This window comes from Rhinatrema bivittatum, chromosome 5, assembly GCF_901001135.1.
Source record: "Rhinatrema bivittatum chromosome 5, aRhiBiv1.1, whole genome shotgun sequence".
Classification (NCBI taxonomy): domain Eukaryota; kingdom Metazoa; phylum Chordata; class Amphibia; order Gymnophiona; family Rhinatrematidae; genus Rhinatrema; species Rhinatrema bivittatum.
The window spans coordinates 173,680,320-173,701,260 of record NC_042619.1 but is presented as its reverse complement, the minus strand read 5'-3'; the positions used below and the strand labels follow the sequence as shown (position 1 = coordinate 173,701,260).

Below are 20,941 nucleotides of genomic sequence, written 5' to 3'. Positions count from 1 at the left end.
TGTACTTTGTATGTGTATATTCTGTGAATGTTTTTAATTTTGTAAACTGCCTTGAGCTATATAGAAAGGACGGTATATAAATACCTGTAAATAAATAAATACAGTAAATAAATATGGACCTCGTTGTGTTTAGCAGAGTAGTGAGCGGGCTTTGTCTGCGTTTTTACTGCCTGTGTAAACTGTGCGGGCAGAATAAAGTTTGTTGGTACCCTTCCTGCCTGGATCTTTTGCTATATATTGCCACATAATCCAGGGCCTCGGAGTAACGGCAAAACCTATAATTTCCACACATCCTTCCTGTAATATAAAGTGCAGTGGCTTATCAGAAAAAAAAAAAAAAGCAACGAAAAACCCAGTTTGCTGAGATTGGTAGCTGTCCCTGTTTTGTAGCTTGGAAGCCCAGATGGCTAGAAAACGGTGCTGCCTCTTTAAGAAAGCGAGAGAGACCGTGAGTGATTTGCATATCTCCTCCGCTCCCCTTGCCAAGCCTCCGGCAGAAGCGCTCGGGCCACGGGAGCACGGAGACGTCCGGAGAGAGGGCGCAGAGCCGAGCGACTGGTCCACGCCAGGCAAAAAAAAACCACCCGAGGGGGGGAGCGGGGTGCAGAGCAAGCCGATCGCAGCCCCTCCCGCCAGCACCCCGGAGGAGGGGGAGGCAAAAAAAGGGCCAGGGAGCAAAATAAGGAAACTTTCTTCCAGTGAGAAAACCCCCCCCCTCCCCCGCTCTGCAAAGCGCGCACAGTCCTGGAAGGGGGGGCGAACCCCCTGCCTGCAGCCGGAGATGGTGGGGACTGAGGGGCAGAGGGGCCGAAGCTGCCCTCCTCCTCCTCTTGCCTCCACGCTGCGGGGGTGAGCATGCAACCGTGCCCTCCGGGGAGGGCGGCCCTGCCGAGCGCTGCCGCGAGAAAGCCAGGCTCCCCTTTTCTCGGCTCCTTGACTCTTCTGGCTGCATGTTTTTATCTTCTGGTTTTGTTTGCACCAACGTAGAGACATTTTCTCCCTACTGAAGCATTCAAGCGAAGGGCATCACTCCTCCCCCTGCAATAAAGCCACCTTGCCCGCCCCGATCGCGGCGAAGAAATGGAAAGCGCGTTAAAAGTCGGCGAGTGACAGCGGGCGATAAAGTACTCCAGGGAGAGGCACAGGCGGCGGACGGTGCGTGTGAGTGCGGGACAGGGCTGCTGCACTGGGCCATGAGAATCGATGCATAGGAACTTAGCGAAATTAGATGCTGTAGGGGCTCCGCATTTGACATCTCATAATTACAGTCATAAAAAAAAAGGAGCGAGGTTGGCAACGCGTGTGTGTAAAATTGCAAAGTGACTCTTGGCTGGCGCAGTGCAGGAAGAGCTCGCACTTTGCTGTCATCGTGCAGATCTCGTTGTTATTATTATTATTATTTTTGTGCCTGTTTTCTGGGCGGTGCATCGGTTTTCAGCATCGCCGCTCGCTCCCCGCCATGGAGCCGAGCCGGAGCGCCGCCGACCTGTGCCACCCGCTGCAGCAGCAGCAGGACGACGAGGAGGAGAGGCCGCCCAAGGCGGGCGACAAGCGGTTCCGGCTCTGGTACGTGGGCTGGGCGGCGCTGGACCGCCGCACCACGCTGCCCATGCTGCCCTGGCTGGTGGCCGAGGTCCGGCGGCGCGGCGAGCGCCAGGAGCCCCCCAGCCGCCAGGTGCAGCTGCTGCTCTGCCCGCCGCTCCTGCGCTGCGTGCCCGCCGCCTCCGGCCCCAGCCCGGCCGTCTTCATCTTCGAGCATAGGGCGCAGCACATCGCCCGCTTCATCCACAACAGCCAGGACCTCACCTACTTCGCCTACCTGATCAAGGCGCAGCCCGACAACCCCGATTCCGAGATGGCCTGCCACGTCTTCCGGGCCACCGACCCCAACCAGGCGAGTGCCACGGCAGCGGGGGCAATGAGGGGAGGGGGAGGGGTGGGGGCAGTGAGGGGGGAAGGTGCGATCGCTTTTAAAACATTTGCCTTGATGGCTTTGAGCCGCCTGCAGTGCTCTCTGTTTGAAGTGAAGCGTCTGCGTGGCTGCTGTGCCACAGATCAGAGAGCGAGTCCAGACCATTATCCCAGCAGCAGCAGCAGCAGGCGGGGGTCTGATTCTGAATTCAGGGTAGATTGTGTGTGTGTGTTTTTTTTTTAATTAATAGATGATCGCCGCGTACAACCGTGTAAAAGGCAATTGCTCCTGAGATACCGAAAGAAAAAGGGGGGGGGGGACAAGTGGCCCCTTGTTTAGTATGGGGAAGGGGGGGGTGGGGCTGGAGGTTGATCCCGGCTCACGCCTGCAGCCCCAGGAAAAGGCGTTTCTTCATGGCTCTTATCGCCTCGTTATGCCAGGAAGAGAGAAACACTTTCATCTCCGCTCTGTTTTGACTCGAGAGTCTGCCGTAACTCGGGCAACAGGGCTGTCACTAGGTTTGAGCGAAAATGCTTACAACTTTTGCAAACTTGTTTCGGGGTGGGAGGAGGAGGAGAAGGTGTTAGTTAGGGGGTACTGATTGCACTGTTAGCTTTTGATTAGGGACTGTGTCCCAAGAATTATTTGTACATGCGTGCAGTGCTAAAACAAAATCTTTCCTATTGAATCTAGTTTATAACTTGTTTTTGTTGAAACAGACCGTATGTACCAGAGCAGAAGATCGGTTAACCTTGCGTGTGTAGTTAAGATGGCTTTCTTTTTTTTTTTTTTCTGTCACTGGCGTTTTCACATTACATCTAGACACAGAAGGTGGTAAACTAATATCTATAAAGAAAATCCTCTGCAATCGGCAAAACGTGCCGCATTGAGTTTTCCTGTAGATATTAGTTTGCCTGCCTTCTGTGGCTTGCTACATTTTGCTAGGGTTGGGATTTAGGTTTCTAGGGTTTTTTTTAATATGCTCTGCTACACACATGGTACACTGTGTAGCAGAGCTGTCTGTATACATGGTTGCACAGTCAGTCATCAGACGGTGTGCACAGGAAAGAGCTGAAGTGCGTATTTTGTACTTATCAGGAATTTGTTGTTTTGTTTTTGTAACAGGAGGTTTGATCTTCCTGCTTTGGAAATTGAGGTACAGTTACTGTGTCCCCCAACGGGTAGAGTGGCAAGTCATTTACCCTGCCCCCTCCATGCCCCCCTGAACAGCAACACCCCCTGAACAGGGGGGGACATGGAGGGGGCAGGGTAAATGACCTGGCCCAAAAAAGGACTGACCCCACACTGCGATCTTTGCTAAAAGGCGAAGTGACTGGTCAGGCAGCAGCAGCAGCATGACGTAGGGCTGAAGAAGTGCGGCCAAATACAGGGGCTGATTCAATACCGTGTGCTAGCTGCTGCACACGGCCTAACACGTGATAGGCGCGCGTTTTGGACACGCGTCCATAACTCCCAATCCAGTCCGGAGATTAGCATGTCCAAAACGCGCGTCCAGATCTCCACGTAGCTAATAGCGCTCATCACATGGAAATCCAGGTAGACGAGCTAACCCCCCCCGTGATCCAATACATTTTCCGCGTTGCCAATGCGTCCTTGCAACGCGGCAAATTTTACATCAGCCCTGGGCTGGGGTAAACGTATGCCACGCTCAAAGGCGCATTGAAAAAAAAAGAAAAATCCTGCTTTCTGAGATTCCTCCTAATAGTATCATAGCGATACTATGTAGGAGGAACCAAATAAAGCAGTATTTATTTAAAAATAAATTATTTGAAAAATAAATTTTGGACGTCCAATACACACACAAGATACATGGCCCAGGCCATGTATTTTGTGCATGCATATGCCAGTATAGGGAGAAAACGGACGTTCATAGATTAAGCGTCTGTTTTCCCAACTGACAGCCACCTCTCCTGTGTGCCTGATACCAAGGAGGTGCTAGGGAACGCACGTTTGTCCCTAGTGCCTCCATTTTCGTGCATCCCCTAATTTTAATATTGGATTGAGAACCCAGGAGAGGTGGCTGGGCACACGTTAGGAAAGCGGACGCTCAACACTGAGTGCCCGTTTTCTGCGCACATTTATTGCATTGGCCCCACAGATAGGTGATGGGAGTGCAGATTCACCCCTTACAACTCCAGTAACGTTGATCTTCGGCACAATTTTTCCTAGGAATAGCGTGAAAGGTAATAATGTATATCTGCTGAACAAATTCTCCTGGAGAAATTTGTGTATTTTGCATGTACATATGATAAGCCTGTGGCGTGCTTGGTTGTAAGGACAGCTCCAGTAATTGAATTGTGTCTTAACCTATAGTATTTTTTTTTATTTGTTTGCTCTGTGAGTCACACTTCTATCTCGTGAGGACTGAGCAGTGATCACCAAACAATTTATGCCGCTAAACATTATTTTTGATGCACCCCTATTGGGATCTTAAAGGAGAATGAGGAAGTAGGGCTGCTTAAGTGAGAAGACTAAGGGGACCCTACAGGATATATCTGAACACATTCCCGGTGAGAATTACTGCTTTTTGCCAGATACCACATGATGTCACGGTAGGGCTTCTGTTTAGTGTACATGCTGCAGGGAGAGGAGAAGGAGAGGTCTGCACTCCAGGACATAAACCAGGAAGTAAGCCGCTGTGACCTCACTCCTAGAGCCCAGCTGGAAAGGGAAGGGAGCAGAGTTCTCTGCACTGCGCTTGCCTACCAGTAGTGACAGACGATTGCACCTTTGGCTTTTTGTTTTGAAGCGGAGGATTCAGGAGGCGCCTCAGGAGCCTGACAAGAACGCTGAGAGAGAAAACTGGTCTGTTTCTTGTTCACTTGGAGGATAACTTTCAAACAACTCTGCCCGGTGGCATGTACATGCGTATGTGGCCGTGTAAACATCTGTAGTATTTTGTAACCTGCACATTATCATATACGTGCATGTTACAGACTACATGTATCTCTATCCCACAACATACCTGCGTACATAGGCTTATGTGTGAATACATGCAGTGCATTGAAAGCGAGTATTTCAATGAATTGAACACGTGTACTTTTCATACTATATAAAAAACAAGCCGTTAAGCCCGTTAAAACGGGCAACCCTCCCCCCCACTCTCCCTCCCCTCCCCCTCTCACCCCTCCCCTCCTCACTCTCCCTCCCCTCCCACTCTCACCCCTCCCCTCACTCTCCCTCCCTCCCACTCTCATCACCCTCCCCCCTCACTCTCCCTCCCCTCACTCTCACCCCTCCCCTCCCTCCCCTCCCCTCACTCTTCCCTGACCCTTCTCCCCTCCCCTCCCCTCTCACTCTCACTCTCCCTCATCCCCTCCCCCTCACCCTCACTCTCTCCTCCTCTCCTACGCCTCCCCCTCACTCTCACTCTCCCCCTCACTCTCACTCTCCCCCCCCCTCACCACCGGGTTCGCTGCTTCTCACCGCCGCTGCTACTGCTCGCTGCCACCTCTTACTGCCCCTCGCCGATGCTGCCGCTGCCCCTTGCCGATACCGCCGCCGCCACTGCACCTTGCCGATGCCGCCGCTCCTCACTGATGCCGCCTCTACTGCCCCTCGCCGATGCCGCCGCCACTGCCCCTTGCCGATGCCGCCACTGCTGCAGCCGCCATGTTATCAAGCAGCTGACGCTCTGCTGTGACAGACGTGCTCTCTACTGCGCATTTGCGGCACGTCGGTCAACCTTCATTTATTAGGTTGATATACACGCGTATACTTTATGTGTGAAAATAAAGTAGGACTTTCATAACACCAAGTCGGCATACTTTAAAACATGCGGGCACATAATTGAAATTACCAGTTTACCAATGACTCCACCAGTTCACCCAGTCCTTCTGCAGATCATCGAGACCCACCTGGCTCTTCAGCCTGAACTCCCCCTCCCCACCCCCAGTTCACCCAGGTCTCCCACCCAGCCAGTAATACACAATAAACAAATCTGATATCAATTATGCCAGATAATTAGAAGGTTTAAAATTATGCAAGTAAGTTGCCTAATGTATGCCCTTAAGGGTCTTTTAAAATACCAACTTACATGTGCAATTGTTGTTTCCGCCCTGGAATGCTCGTAGACTGCCTCCTTTTTATGCACGTAAATGTGCATGAAACACGTGCGCGCGTATTTTCAGTCTGTACAAAATAGCGCTTGGGTGAGTTCAGGCTACTTGCGCACATATGTGCTCATTTTTACACGTGAAACTCTTTCAGAATTTCCTCCTAAGCATTTTGAAACTGATCTGGAGAATAATAGGAAGGCTGCAGCTTTTGCTTTCCTTCCTATAACTGGCCTGGCTTTGTATTTGTTTTTAAACCAGGTGGTTGAAGGAAAAATGCTGCTTGGCCTATGATGATAACACTGGAGCCAAGGGCCTCTTTAGGAGTTAAATAGATTAGGGAAAAGAAGAATAGAAAAGTATCTGCCCATATTTCCATTCCTAAACTCTAGCAACAAGCCAGCAAATCAGCCTTTTCTCCTGGGTGATATAAGTGAGCAATTGGTTTTATCTTAAACCTCTCCCTTTCAGGATGTGGGGAATACCTACTGATACCAAACACAGTCCCTTATTAAAACAGTCCTTACAGGGCTCCACTGCTTCCTCATCTGTGTTAGAGACCGCCTTAGAATTACCCGCCTTGTTTTCAAAATCCTTCCTGGCCTGGCTCCTGCCCACTCCTCTGACCTTCCTGTATTTCCATTTGTCCTCCTCCTCTCCTCTGCTCTGCTCTTCCATCTTCTGTCAGGCCCAACATGTAATGTAAGCGCAAATGGTGACATAACTGCTGCAGCCTTTGCCTGGCATGACCTTGAATGGTCTCTTCATATCGTAGGCAATCTGCTTCCCTTTTTGGCTAATTTTTTTTTTTTTTTTTATGGCCTCAGCCAGTTGAATTTCTGCCACACTACCTCTGAATCTTGGCAGTCATTTGGTCACTTGCTAATGGAAGCTGGCAGCCAAAATAAACTTTTTTTTTTCTGGTCAGCCTGGCTATAAATAATATGGGAGAGGCAAGCAGTGTTTTGGTGGAAGGAATATTCTAGGCCAAGAGGCATCATGTGAGGCTAAAGGCAGGTAGACTACTCGGGGGGTAGCTTCACAGTGAGTGTAGTGAATGGATGGAGCAGCTTTGCCCCATGGAGGCTGTGGCAGCTCAGATGGCACTGACATGCTGGAACACATGGGATCAGACAGAAAGGAACGTTAGCTGTTAGAAAGTGAGGGTGCAGCCCGAGATCAAGTGCTGTCCAAGTTATTGCATTAGATGGGGAAAGTGGCAGACTAAATGGGCCTGGTGGTCTTGATGTCCTGTCAGACTTTGTAGTTCTGTTAGCGACCTGCCCACTGGATTTGTGCCACGTAGGATGTCCCCTGAAGGCACCTATTATCGTAGTATAAATAGGGCTTCTGATTTTAGATATTAACCAGTAAACACTCATAAAACATTGCCCGATGCAAAAAAAAAAAAAAGGTGTTTATTGAATAAACACCAGGAAAACACCACTTCCTCTAGTACTCTCCCACCCTCTCCTTTGCCTGCCTTGCATCCTCCACTCAGTTGTTTGCTTTTTCCCTGCCGACGATGCCTCAGCTGCACAAATGGATCTGATTCAACTGGAAACTGAACCCAGCAACAGTACCTGGGCCAATTTCTTTTGTACTCTGAAAGAACCCCTGATTAGCTGGAAAAGAATCACCCACATTTTCAATTTATAAATATCTAAAAACAGAAATCCTAATTACAAAGCACTGGTGAATTGTGCAGGTGCTGCTTTGGAATAATGATTTCGGTTTAAGGGAAAGATTGCTTTCACACAGCAGTTCCCTATACCTGGTGGCTTAGGGAAAAGCAAGCTGCTTGGAAAAGCTTGGCAAGCCGTGGTTTTTAGCTCTGGTACCTGTGGTAACGTGGGCGATTGTGACTTGGGAGCAGCCAGAGAAACAAGAAGGCAGATTCTGGCTGTTCCTTAGGTGCACTTTATTTACAGTGAAAAAGTAAACTCACAACAAACAATGCAGCTCAGCTTAGCTTCAGGTAAGACACGGTCCTTAAACATTGCAGATCGTAGCGTATGATGGGTCTTTGCCAGCTTCCTGGGGTCCATTTAAACGTTCTTAAACACTAGTGAGGGGCTCCTTCCTTCACCCAGGATTCCCTGTGGGTTTGGATTTTAAGGAGGACTGGGCGAGGCACCCTGTATACTCCCTCACACTGCCCCTCTGTTGTACCTTTAGCTTTTGTCTGTCTGCGTGCGGATGACGCTGTTCACCTGCTGATGGTCAGGTCAGCGTCGCCAGCCTCTGGTCTGCACTAGTTCTGCTGTATTGTTTAAACGCAGATGTCCTTTGCATGTCTGACTGCAATGGCTTCTCACCTTTCCGGTACCCAAGGCTGCTCTGCTAAGGAGAGAGAAAATTGGTTACTGAAATTTGATGCCCATTTCATGGAAGAGGTCATAGGTCTCTCTTCCATCGATCGCTGTTCATTTGGTTCACTGTCCATACACAGTGCCTACTTCAGTTTTTATTTTGGGAGGGGGGGGGGAGTTTACATCTCATCAAGCCAATCAGAAGGCCTGTCAAAGAGTGTAGCAAGACATCCTTGGATTTGTTTGTGAATTTGCACTGTAAACGTGTGTGTGCCTGCTGTCACTGTGCCCATTCCATCCGAGTCCTGCAGTGGTCTTGTTTGCCGATGACCATGTCTGTAGTATAGGGTAGGAGCTAGGATGAGTAGTGCTTCAGATAAGAACCCAGGTAGGGCAATATTTTTTTTTTCTGCTGCTTTCTAGTTAGAAGTTCCATGGCGAGTAGTGTCTGCAGATGCAGACAAAAAAAAAAATTATATCCCAAGTGTTCCATATAACAAAAAATATATTTAACCAACTTTGTACAGCTCCAGGTTTTCAGTTTGTTTGTAATATTTATAGATCTTGAAGATCCTTGGGAAAAATATTTCTGGTTAGAGCAGTCTCTTCCTGGATGCAGATCCAAGCTTTATTTATTTTATTTATTAATTACAACTTAATTACATCAATATGAACATCAAAGCGGGTATACATATGTTTAGAACTGTAGCCCCCTCCTCCCTACCCAGTCCATCAGTCACCCGTCTTCATTAACCCAACTCTAAATAGGAATATACTAAAACAATATATAACACATGAATTAATAACAATAATTAGCACACCCCAACTACCTGTGCTCTTTTCCTAATCCAGTTGGTCCTAAAACTTATAAAATCCAGGAAGAAGAGTCTCACAGGGCATTTAACCAGGTTGAGCAAACAATCAGGTCTTTACTTGTTTTCTAAAGTTTAAATATTCAGCTTCCAGCCTCCTCTCCAAAGAAAAGGCATTGCACAATTTTGAATTCATGATAGCTAAATGCTGTCAGCTGAGTAGCCGATAAACTGATTCCCTTAAGCCCAGGCAATTTCTGCAGGGCTTTCTGCAAGAAGTGTAAAGATCTGGGTGGCTCATAAGGCTTTTGCCATCATTGCCAGATAACCCGGTAGACCGCTTTGTGGACTTGAAAGACTAAATTGTTATGCTCCTGCCCGCGGACCCCATCCCACAGACAGACTCCTTACCTACCTGCTGCTGGGAGTCTCGTTCTCCGGCCAATGCCGCCATCCCCGGGGCCTTGCCTGTGTGGCTGGGTGCCGCCGACGTTCCTCTTGCAGCTGGAGGCCACTGCTGCTGCTGCCTTCATCTTCGTGGCCTAGCCGCTGCCGGGATCTGCCTTCACGTGGCGTGGTGCCGCTGACATTGCTGGATTCCTCTGAGTGGCAGGAGGTCGTCGCTGGCGCTGTCCCCATCTTTGTGGCCTGTGCGCCGCTGCCAGGACTTCCCATGCGGTGTGGGAGCTGCCTCTGGCCTTGCTGCTTCGCGGCAGGACACTGCGATGATGTCTCCATCCTCCAGGTTCCTCTAGGCGTGGGCGCGTGCCTCTTCAGGATATTTAAAGGCCCAGCAGCGGGAAAAGCCCCGCAGCCCTCAGCGATGACATCATCCGTCCTTGCTTGGTTCAGCCCTATAAAAGGGCTCTGCTTCATTCCTTCAGGGCCCTCGGATCTGGTCAGCAGAGTGGTCCGTGGTCTTCGTTCCGATCCAATTCCTCCATGGTCTTCCTGTTCCTTGATGGATCTTCGTTCCATGTTCCTCGTGTTCCTGAAGTTCTTCACCTTGATGTTCCTGGTCTCGTCCCTCGTTGGAGCTCCCTTGTTGCTTGTTTCGTGTTCCTGATGTTCCAGATGTCCAGTTTTCCTGATGTCCTGATGTCCAGATATTCCGTGTCTAGATGTCCTGATGTTCCATGTCCAGAGGTACCATGTTCCGTATTCCTGATGTCTGATGTTCCTGTCCTGGCTCCGTCCATCTTGTCTTCAGCTGTTCATCCAGTTCCCGGGTCCCTCTTCTATTCACCTTTCCTGGCGTGACACCATCGTGGTCTGTGACCAGCCCATGGGGGGCTGTGTAGGGCGCTTCGTGGTACAAGGCCTTCTTCTCGTCAGCAGCGCAAGCCTCTGAAAGACTCCTGTTTTAAATGCCAGCTTTTGAATCCTGAGTCTTGAATCCCATCCCGGTCTTCGGAGTTCCTTGTGCCTGCTTCCGTCCATGTCTAAGACTCTGCCAGAACCTGCTCTGCTTCAGCATGTTCCGTGACCAGCCATAGGCAGCTGTGTAGGGCGCGCCCCAGTGCAGGCCTCTCCTGAATCTTCGTTATGTCCTGGCTTCAAAATTCCACTGCCTTGTCTGGAGTCTGCTTTGCTTCGGCGTGGTCCGCGACCAGCCATGGGTGGCTGTGTAGGGCATGCTGCGATGCAGCACTCACCCAGTACTTTCTCCTGAATCCTCGCCTGAGATCTCCTAGTATCCTGAATCCTTGTCCGAGTCTTCTAAGCAACCTGAATCCTTGTCTGAGTCCTCCGAGTATCCAAGTCTACGTCTGAGTCCTCCAAGAATCTTGAGTCTTCTGTCCCAAGTTCCATGTCTCATCTTGTTCCTGCCCTCAGCATCTGTCTGACCTCACACACTCGTCGTTCCCAAGCGGCGGGTCCGGAAGGGCTATCGAGTGGCCGGAGGGCTACTCTCGAGACCAGCATTGTGTTGCTGGGTCTCATTGGAGCGTGTAGGTCCAGTGGAGGGCTGAGCCTGCCTCGTTCCAGTCCAGATGATTCTTGCGTTGTCTTCAGTCCAGCCTTGTTCCTGCTCTGCTCATGCTGGTACTCTCTCACCTCCCACGGTGTGCGCCTTAGGGCTCCTCCCTGAGCTGACCCGTGGCCCAAGGGCTCACAATCCCCCTTGAGAAGCGACTGCGCCTCCGCAACCCGCAACAGGATCCAAAGGCCCACGCTTGCAACATAAATTTTGAACTGAATACGATTGGCAGCTGATGAAGATCATGTAAGATTGGTGAAACATGATCATATGTTATTTGCTCTCACCACTAATCATGTGGCAGTTTTCTGGATGAACTGCAGCCGGCTCAAGCTCACTCTTGGCAGTCCCTGATGTTCACTCTTGCTGTAATCCATGTTATTAGTAATTAGCTGGTGTACTGTCGTTTTTAATTTGGGTAACCAACGATAAGGCGGCAATTTCCTAATCTGCATAAGAACGAGAAAGGTCGGCCAGACCATGCTGGAGATATGGGTTTTCATAGTTAAGCTTCTGTCTTCCAAACTGCATCTTTTGGCATATCCTCCATCATTGCTGGAGAAGGTAGCGGTCTCTTCCTTTCACTAATGCAAAAGAGCTCCATTCTAGTAAAATTCAGTTTTAACTTCTTTTGATCAAACCACTCTACCAGAGCTGCTAAACACACCTTGATGTTTGCAATGGCTGGGCACTTTCAGCAACTCCTGTATCCCATGAGACGACTGACCTTAATGGATAACTGTATTTTATTCAGGCTATGGCCATGTATGCTGCTGAAGGCAAATTAAATCTGTTTGAGGAAGACCATAATCAGTTTACCTGTGCAAACAAATGCATTTATAAAATGCTATATTTATGACTTTAATATGCAACCCTAAGCTGGTCATGGGTTTCTTTTTGTTCCAGCAGTTTCTTCCTGCTCATCTGAGCCTCCAGCTCAATCAGAACCAGAGCTGGGATCTGGCACAGTCTGCAATTACTTGGGGTTTTTTTTTTTTCCTCCATATTGTACTATATTCCCTCTCTCTTTTGTCCAGTCATTGCAGCGGCCATTCATCGGCACACACTCCAGAGCTCTGGTAGTCGTGGGCCCTGAATCCAGCCACTGGGCATCACCTTTGCACAGTGACCACGACCGCCTGCCCCCTCCCATCCCTGCTGCCCCAGAAAGCGGAAGAGTTGAGTCATGAACTAGCCCCGGGGCTTGCTGCAGGACAGCGCGCAGCGCAGAGTCTGAGCCACCGAACCTAACCCACTGACTCATGTTAACCAAGCGCTCTTAGGAAGCTCGGCAGAGGTGATGGAAAGTGTTAATTGTGAGCCAGAATGGTGAGAACGTCAGGAGGAAATAATCCACTGGTTCTGAAGGTTGGATTCCTGATCCAAGCAGCACAAGAAGAGCGTCTACCCTTACAGAGTAGAAGTAAAAGAAAAAACCCTGTAATCTAGTTCGTCTGAAATGAGTTTGTGGTAGGTGGTTAACAGAGATCCATGAATCAACTAAAGTCCAGCAGTAGCCCTGCCTTTTCTAAGCACCAGCCACTGCTTGGCAGGTTCAATTATGACCAGCCTGTCAGTTGAGGAGCAGGCAGCATAGTAATGTCATTAAAATAAGACAAGATGTTTGCATTACAGTTTAAAGCCATACAGTAATGATGTAGACACTTTATAATAAGTCCATTGAGCCAATATTTCACTCAGGCAACATATTTCAGTACTGAGGAAGCACTGCAGCCAAAGCGATCCATAGAGGTAGGAGAGGATTCCCCAGCACAAGACACCCTTGCAAGGAGAAGGGAAGTCATCAATTCTATGTTTTTCTGTGATTCGGGATTTTGTGAGTGCCTTACCCCGCTCCATGCAAGCCCCTGCAGTGCCTGCGTGGGCCAATCACATCTCCACAGCCATCCACGGACAGATTCCACGAGCGGCTAGAGCCCAAATCAAACAGAAGCTAGCTTTTCATTTAAATGCCATTTACCCCTCCCTGAGGTTGCACAGCCCTAAATTTAGGCTCTGTACACTCCCGAGACGTTTTTCAGGTTAGCACCTGCTTCTTCAGTAATTGAAAACAGATATTTTGACATTTGTGCATGCAGTCCGGGCTTGATAAACTGGGAAGTTGCTGACATTTGTTTGCAGCGTGCCAAGAAAGACAGGCGGAGTAAAGCAAATGGATTAACTCAGTTTGCCGAGTTCTGCTAAGATGATAAAACTATATGGCCACAATAAAAGAAAATCATCTTTTGTGCCAAACAATTACAAAAATAAAATCAATTGGCTTATGTAAAATTGAAAACCTAGGGCTATGAACATAGATAGTCCATGTGTGTTTAACATGACACAGAGTTCAATTAATGTTATCTATGTCTGAAGTTCAGGCCAGCGATGTTGAAATGCTGATTCAGGTCTGCATGGTCTTTGGCTACGAATGCTGGCTGGAGGCGTGGTTGGAGCATTGGGCTGTTAGTCAGGGACAGGAGTTCAGATTTCCCTCTCTGTGACTGTGGGCAAGTCACTTTCTCTCCCTCTGCCTCCAAGACCCAGTTGTTTAATCTGTCTTACCTAGTCAAATAAAACCCTCCCAGGCTCTTTGGTTAATTCTGCTTTGAGTCTTCGCCTGTGGAACTCAGCGATGCTTCTGAAGACAGATTTGCTGCTTGTAAGCCGACAATCCTTGAATTTCTTAGAAAGCACCTGCATGGGTTTCAGTTTTATTTGCCACAATGCATCCTCAGCATTTATTTATAGTTATCCATTGATTTTCTTTAGATCTCATTTGTTCCAGTTGCGAACCTGTCAGCCACAATTTATAGTGATGCTTCTGCATTGTCATCATAGGCAAGCAGTGTGTTGAATGGGCTTTCTTATTCCTGGTGAGTTGCAGCCACCCAGAAAGTCACATTAAAGACAACTTGATGCAACTTTAGGTACTTATCGAGAAAATTCAACTTCTTCCATCACATCACGACTTTTTGAAAGCTATTCCTAAAATATACTTTGTCCTGAGTGTTTCTGACATATTACCCTTGAGTATTTTCTTATAGCCACGAGCCGTATTATGTTCCATGTGGCTAGCCTGAAGTTCATTTGTGAATGCTGCCATTTTTAAACAGACCTTAAGAGGGTCTTGTTCTGAATTGGTGCCCACCCATTTTAGAAAGACAATTCATCCCTCAACACCTATTCAGTCAAACTTGGATAATATGGCAGCTGCTGGCATCTACAATGGAACAGCCTATCACAAGAAATTATACTGGCACTGCTCCTTTATAATATCTACATAAATGACCAATAATTCATCTAAGCACATGCAGCTTTATTTCCGCCAATGACCTTGCAAAAGCTGTGCAAGCAGACTTCGTCCAGATTGAGTACACTTTGACAGTTTCACTAGCCAGCCTACTACTACTATATAGTTAATCAACATCAACCAAATCCAAATAAGACCACTGGTCAGTCTTTTCTACCTGTCCAATCATAATGCAAATAAAAACCTAACATCAATTGGAATGGTGTTCACCCGAGTCAGTATACCTCAGAATGACTCTGGATCTCACATTTTCTTTTAAGATCTACATAGAAAAAACGAGAAGTAAGGTCAGTGCCGAAACAGCATCATCTGTGAGCGTACAAAACTCAAAATGTAGAATGCACCCAGCTATGATCTGAACCAGTGTGCTTGCCCTATGGCAGTGATGGCGAACTCCAGTCCTCGAGAGCCATGAACAGGTCAGGTTTTCAGGCGATCCACAATGAATATGCATGAGGTAGATTTGCATACAGTGGAGATGGTTTATGCAAATCTCTCTCATGCATATTCATTGTGGATCACCTGAAACCTGGCCTGTTCATGGCACTTGAGGACTGGAGTTCGCCATCACTGCCCTATGGTATTCCAGTACAGAGTATGCTTATCTGGTATGGCAACACTGCTCATGTGACAAAATTTGACCTGGTGCTGAGTTTATACAGACTGGCTTACATCAACTAATCTCAATAGTTTGTAGATCCTTCCTGGAACAGTGGTAGCAGATATTAGAAAAAACATGGCTAACCAGAGAGGACCCTGGACACCGGCTGTGCAATCACACTAGGCATAGAAAATGTCGGAAGTTGTGCAAGAACTTCCTCACAATAGAAATGTGATTAATGATAAGGAACTCCAAGGGGAAGGACTCAGGAAAAATGTCAGGAAATCTTTTTCCACGGAAAGGGTGGTGGATGCATGGAATGCCCTCCCAGAAGTGGCAGTGAAGACAACAATAATGGAATTCAAAAGAGCTTGGGACAAACACAGAGGATCCTTGCTGGCTAGAGAATAGAAACGAAGAAATGGGGGTAACTTCTGTTACACCTAAAACACCTAAACTTTACATTTCTGATTGGCATGGTAGTTACTACCTTTCACAGAAGGCTTTGGGGTAACCTGCACGGAGCGGCAGTTACTGCCTTAAAGAGAAAAATTTGCTGGGCAGATTAGGTGGACCATTTTGGTCTTTATCTGCTGTCATTTACTATGTTACTATCTGTGTTTTCGATGAGTTGATAGGGCAGGCATGACTTTAGGATTTTGTTGCTGGGATTAGCATATGTATCACAGCAACTGAACTCCTGTAGGGGCAGACGAAAAATGGATAACTTGAAAGGTCTTAAATCACTTCCCAAATCATCAGGTGAAATGCTGACATGGAGAAATAGGGATATTCTGCCGTATTCCAAATTAGTGATTTTAGTAACTGATTTAGTAAGCTTTAGGTGTTACGGGAGCGCTGGGAAGTGGTCCCAATTCTGGAGAGCTAGTGTGCCCTTGGACCACGGTGCGACCGCAGAGGGGCTCCGGGGAAGCGCAGAGGCAGGCGAGACATGTGCAAGCACGGGCGGACAGGCTGAAGACCAGGAGCCCTGACCTCTGCTGAACCTGAACGCATCAAAGAGACCCAACAACGCAATGTTGGTCTCTGGGGTAGCACTCCGGCCACTCGAAGCCCTTTTGGACCTGCTGCTTGGGAATGGCAGATGCGACAGGACGGACAGAGGTCGAGGACAGGCGATAGTACTAGAATTTGGAACACAGACAAAATGAGGATACTTGGAACTTGGACAAGATGAGGATACTTGGAACTTGGAACTCAGATGAGAATTCGGTTGCTTGGAGGTTTCAGGCAAGGTTCAGGATTATGGTGAAAGTACTGAGTGAGTGCTGCATGGCTGCACGCCCTACACAGCCGCTCATGGCTGGTCGCGGACCACGCCGATGGCGAAGCACACTCCGGCAAAGTCTTAGGCATGGTTGGAAGCAGACACCAGGAACTCCAAAGATCAGGACAGGATTCAGGATACAAGATGCGAAACTCTGGATGCAAGACTCAGGATACTCAGAACTAGGCATTAAAAACAAAGGTCTTCCGGAGGCTAGAACTGCTGACTGAAGAAAGCAAAGCACCACCTCTGGACATGGAACATCAGGACATCTGGAGAACTGGACATCTGGAACATCAGGACATCTAGACCTTGGACCCCAGGACACTCAGTCAAGAGCAGCAAGGAGGCGCCGAGAGACCAAACATCTGGACATGAGAAGATCTGGAGAATGGGACATCTGGAACATCATGGCAACGACATCAGAAACCGACGAGACGGAGACACAGGATCCGACGAGAGACTAGAACATGGAACATGAACAAAGACAAGGAATTCAGACAGAGAACAAAGTGCCTAGGAGAAGCTGAGATGATGAGAAGTCCAGGAGCGGACTGGCTCCTTGCAAAGGCAACGAAGAACTGACGAAAGGTCATTCTTATAGGGCTGACGAGGAACACCCAAGATGATGTCATCAGGAGGGGCCACGGGGCTACTCCCACCATGGTCCCTTTAAGAATCGGAGAGAGGCATGGCCTCGCGCTGTTAACTCCCGACAAGTGAACCCTCGTTTTGCCACACTTGTGGCTTCATCAGGGAAATATACAGAGGACTATTTGCAAGAAATAAAGTATTGACTTATCTGAAAAGTTCCAGAAGTAGTAAAGATGTACTCCTCTGTCAACACATCTGCTTCATTCAGGTCCTTAATTCTATAAAACAGAGAAATATATTAATCCATATATTTTAAACATCTATTGTCAACCCATTCACATCACCATAATTCACCCTGAAAAAAAACTTACTCAGCTGTCAAACATGGCATTTTCAACATTTTTACTTCAAGACACAATCTAACCCTAGTGTGAAAACATATGTAGCCTTGTCAAGAAATTCTTACAGATATAAAGATCATATTTATTGATTGCTAGAGTTTACTCATTTTAATTCTATTAAAGTTCATGTTCCAAAGCATGTGTGATAGAAGTGCGCATGGCAATCCTGATGTCCATTTAAATGGTACCTTCATGTCACTTCATTATTTCCAACCAATAAACAAGCCACCATGATCAAGACTGCTACCTGTCAATACAGATAAGAACATCCCATACTGGGTCAGACCAAGGATCCATCAAGCCCAGCATCCTGTTTCCAACAGTGGCCAATCCAGGCCATAAGAATCTGGCAAGTACCCAAAAACTAATGTAACAACATCATCAGTAAAGTCACCTCACAAGATACAAGATCATATGCAAGTTACACTACCATCTTAATAAATTGAGCTTAATAGATTAACTCAAATTGCATATTCAGACAAGCACCATCTCACATGATTGATCCCATCCAATGAATTAACTTCATAGTGCAGTTTACTATTAAAGCTTCATTATAAAAAAGCACTCCACTCAATTTCCAAATTCAGCCCCAAAGGACTTATGGAATGCCACATTAAAATATATTATTGTTACTGATTTGTAAATGCTTGAGAGATATCATCCCACGTTTAAGAATAATCTGACAAATGATGAAAAACTTTAGATTATCCACTGTATAATTGTGTGATATCCAGTGTTGTACTAAAGGAGCTTGATGCTTTAATGTACATATACAATTTCTGCGTTCCAGTATGCAGTGTTTTAATTGCATGCTTTGTTTGTCCAATATACAACTTGTAACACAGGCAAAGAATGGCACTTGATAAGTTTTACATTCAAAATGACCTTGAATTTTTATAGGGCTTTTAAAGAGAGGAACGACTAAATTCCTTTACTCATAATACATGTGGGCACACAAAACATTGTTCACTTGTAAATGGTCCCTTCTCTAAATCATCATTAATGGTGTCAACAATGTGGAGCAAACTAACTTATCTCTAAGACTTTTGGCTTTCTTCATTACAAAAATCGTAGGTTCTGAAAAAAATCTTATGAGTTTGCAAATTCTGCCAGTGTTTTAAAACAGTATGCTTAACGCCATAACACATTTTGATAAATGACCCGGTAAGTTTGTACTTGAGCAATGGAGGGTAAAGTGACTTGCCCAAGGTCACAAGGAGCAGCAATGGGACTTGAACCCTGGTCTCCCTGGTTCGTAGCCCGCTGCTGTAACCCAAAATATAAAAAACTGTAGTTGGACCAAAAAAATGAAAGGAGACCTAGGAATAAAGTAGAACTAGGAGGCATAAAACCAACAGTTAATATTTTAAGAATTGTAAAGTTGCGCCTGTGTTGTGTTTAATGAATCCTGAAGCTTTTATGGCATCTGATTTAGTTCTCTAAATTGCGGCTTGTTCAATGGATGCAGTCAGTGTTGGGGAAATGGGAAAGGAATATTCTGTCATGAATAACTGTATGGAATGATTCTTAGACGTTTTTAGCACACAACATAACCTTTCCAGGAATATAAATTATGATCATCTGACTTAAAGATGACTCTCAGGACCTGATTTGCTCTGGCTTTTCTCCCTTTCTCTGTCAATGCGAAAAGACCTCAATGAATCAGGCCCGTATTGTTTTTTGGCAAAGAGTCCAGAGCAGAACTTGAGATTAGTGGCAACTCATGGACTTCCTTGGGCATCTCAGTGCCCCAGCCTGGGAAAAAAAAGCGAAACACTGGAGGAAAAGAAATTATGATTTTTTTCCTTCTGGTTGTTGGCTTTCCAAGATGAGTAAAAACAGAAATTTCTGTGCTTGACCTTTGCTTATTTTGATTGCCCGCTTCTTTGAGCAGTAGAGTTTTTTCATTCCAGGAGGCTTAGATATGAGGGCCCATGGGGAAGGACAGTTTGCTGTATGGTCATGCAGCTCGTTTTGGCTAATTAAGCTTTTCCTTGTACTAGTGAATAACGTGATTTGAATACAACTTTAATTGGAAAATTTAGGTCACTGTATGACTCTGGTCCTTCCTTCTTGATCTTTTTTTAAATTATTATTCAAACACATTTTAGTATAATTTTAACATTAGTTCATTTGTATTCTGCCTTCTAGATGCCTTTTAGGTAACTTTTAGGTGCTTCAAAAATCTTCTGCAATGGGGGAGATTTATGAAGCCATATATTACTGTGGGAGGGGTGGAATATCGCAGGGGTATTCCCTCCCCGGGAAAATATCACAGTGGCATCCCTGTGTTATTTTCTCACAGAAAAACTCCATGAGAAAAAAAAACAAACCAAGCATTGCAGGGCCCAAAAGAATCACACGATGGGGGTCCACGTTGCATGGGAACGCCGTCATTTTAAACAGGGCCCAAAATAACCCCGCCCCCCCCTCCCCACAATGAGCCCAGACCTCCTGGGGGATTTGGAGATCCCTGCTTATCCTCCCTGCCACTTGTCAAGGCGGGCCAGCCTGGCAAAATAAAAAAAAACAAAACAAACAAACAATAAATGTCACGTGGCGACACCTCATTCCCTTCTCAGACTCTCCCCCTATCATAGTACCTCCTCTACTTCAAGGGAGCCTGGGGGGTGAGGGGTCTAGAGGCCACCACCTGACATCTAGGGATTTTTTGAAACTAGAGGGGGGGGAGGGGGAAGGAACTACGGGGGAACTCATGGACTTTTTTATGGGATGGGAGGCGGGGTCAGGGGTATGTTGGATGCTTGGTGGGTTTGAACGGGGGGGGGGCTGTGGTAGGGGGTTCACATTTTATTCTAAGGGAAGAGGTTTAGGAAGGGGGCTGGGGTATTGCTGCAAGCATCATTTATTGGGGTTTTTTTTTTATTTTTTATTTTGCAGGCTGGACTGCCTTGACAGGTGACAAGAGGGCGGGATCCCCGGGGGTGATTTTTTCGTGGTGGGAGGGGTAGTTATTTTTCAGCCTCGTGCCATTTTTTAAGAGGCCTCCCAGGGACTTTGGGATGCACATTAGTATTCTGCATTGAAATCGGCGGCTCAGTGTGCTGCGGCAGTCAAAAAAGCAAACAGAATGTTGGGAATTATTAGGAAGGAAATGGTGAATAAAACAGAAAATGTCATATTGCCTCTGTATCGCTCCATGGTGAGACCACACTTTGAATACTGTGTACAATTCTGGTTACCACATCTCAGAAAAGATATAGTTGGTTGTGATGGAGAAGGTACAGAGAAGGGCAACCAAAATGATAAAGGGGATGGAACAGCTCCTCTATGAGGAAAGACTAAAGAGATTAGGACTGTTCAGCTTGGAGAAGATTCGGCTGAGGGGGGATATGATAGAGGTGTTTAAAATTATCAGAGGTCTAGAACGGGTAGATGTGAATTGGTTATTTATTCTCTGATAATAGAAGGTCTGTGGGGCACTCTATGAAGTTAGCAAATAGCACATTAATTGAAAACTAATCGGAGAAAGTTCTTTTTCACTCAACGCACAATTAAACTCTGGAATTTTTTGCCAGGGGATGTGGTTAGTGCAGTTAGTGTAGCTGGGTTTAAAAAAGTTTTTGATAAGTTCTTGGTGGAGAAGTCCATTACCTGCTATTAATCAAATTGATTTAGAAAATAGCCACT

The 20,941-nt window shown here is 46.8% G+C and overlaps 1 protein-coding gene across 2 annotated transcripts in view; it reads left to right on the top strand.

The window, feature by feature from the left end:
• The first annotated feature begins 489 nt into the window (after positions 1-489).
• TBC1D4 (TBC1 domain family member 4) overlaps positions 490-20,941 on the top strand; it is a 331,945-nt gene continuing 311,493 nt past the window's right edge. For both annotated transcript variants that reach the window (XM_029603027.1, XM_029603026.1), the window contains exon 1: positions 490-1,894. In XM_029603027.1, the coding sequence (XP_029458887.1) occupies positions 1,460-1,894 (435 nt within the window). In that variant the 5' untranslated portion in view covers positions 490-1,459. The remainder of the gene's footprint in view (positions 1,895-20,941) is intronic.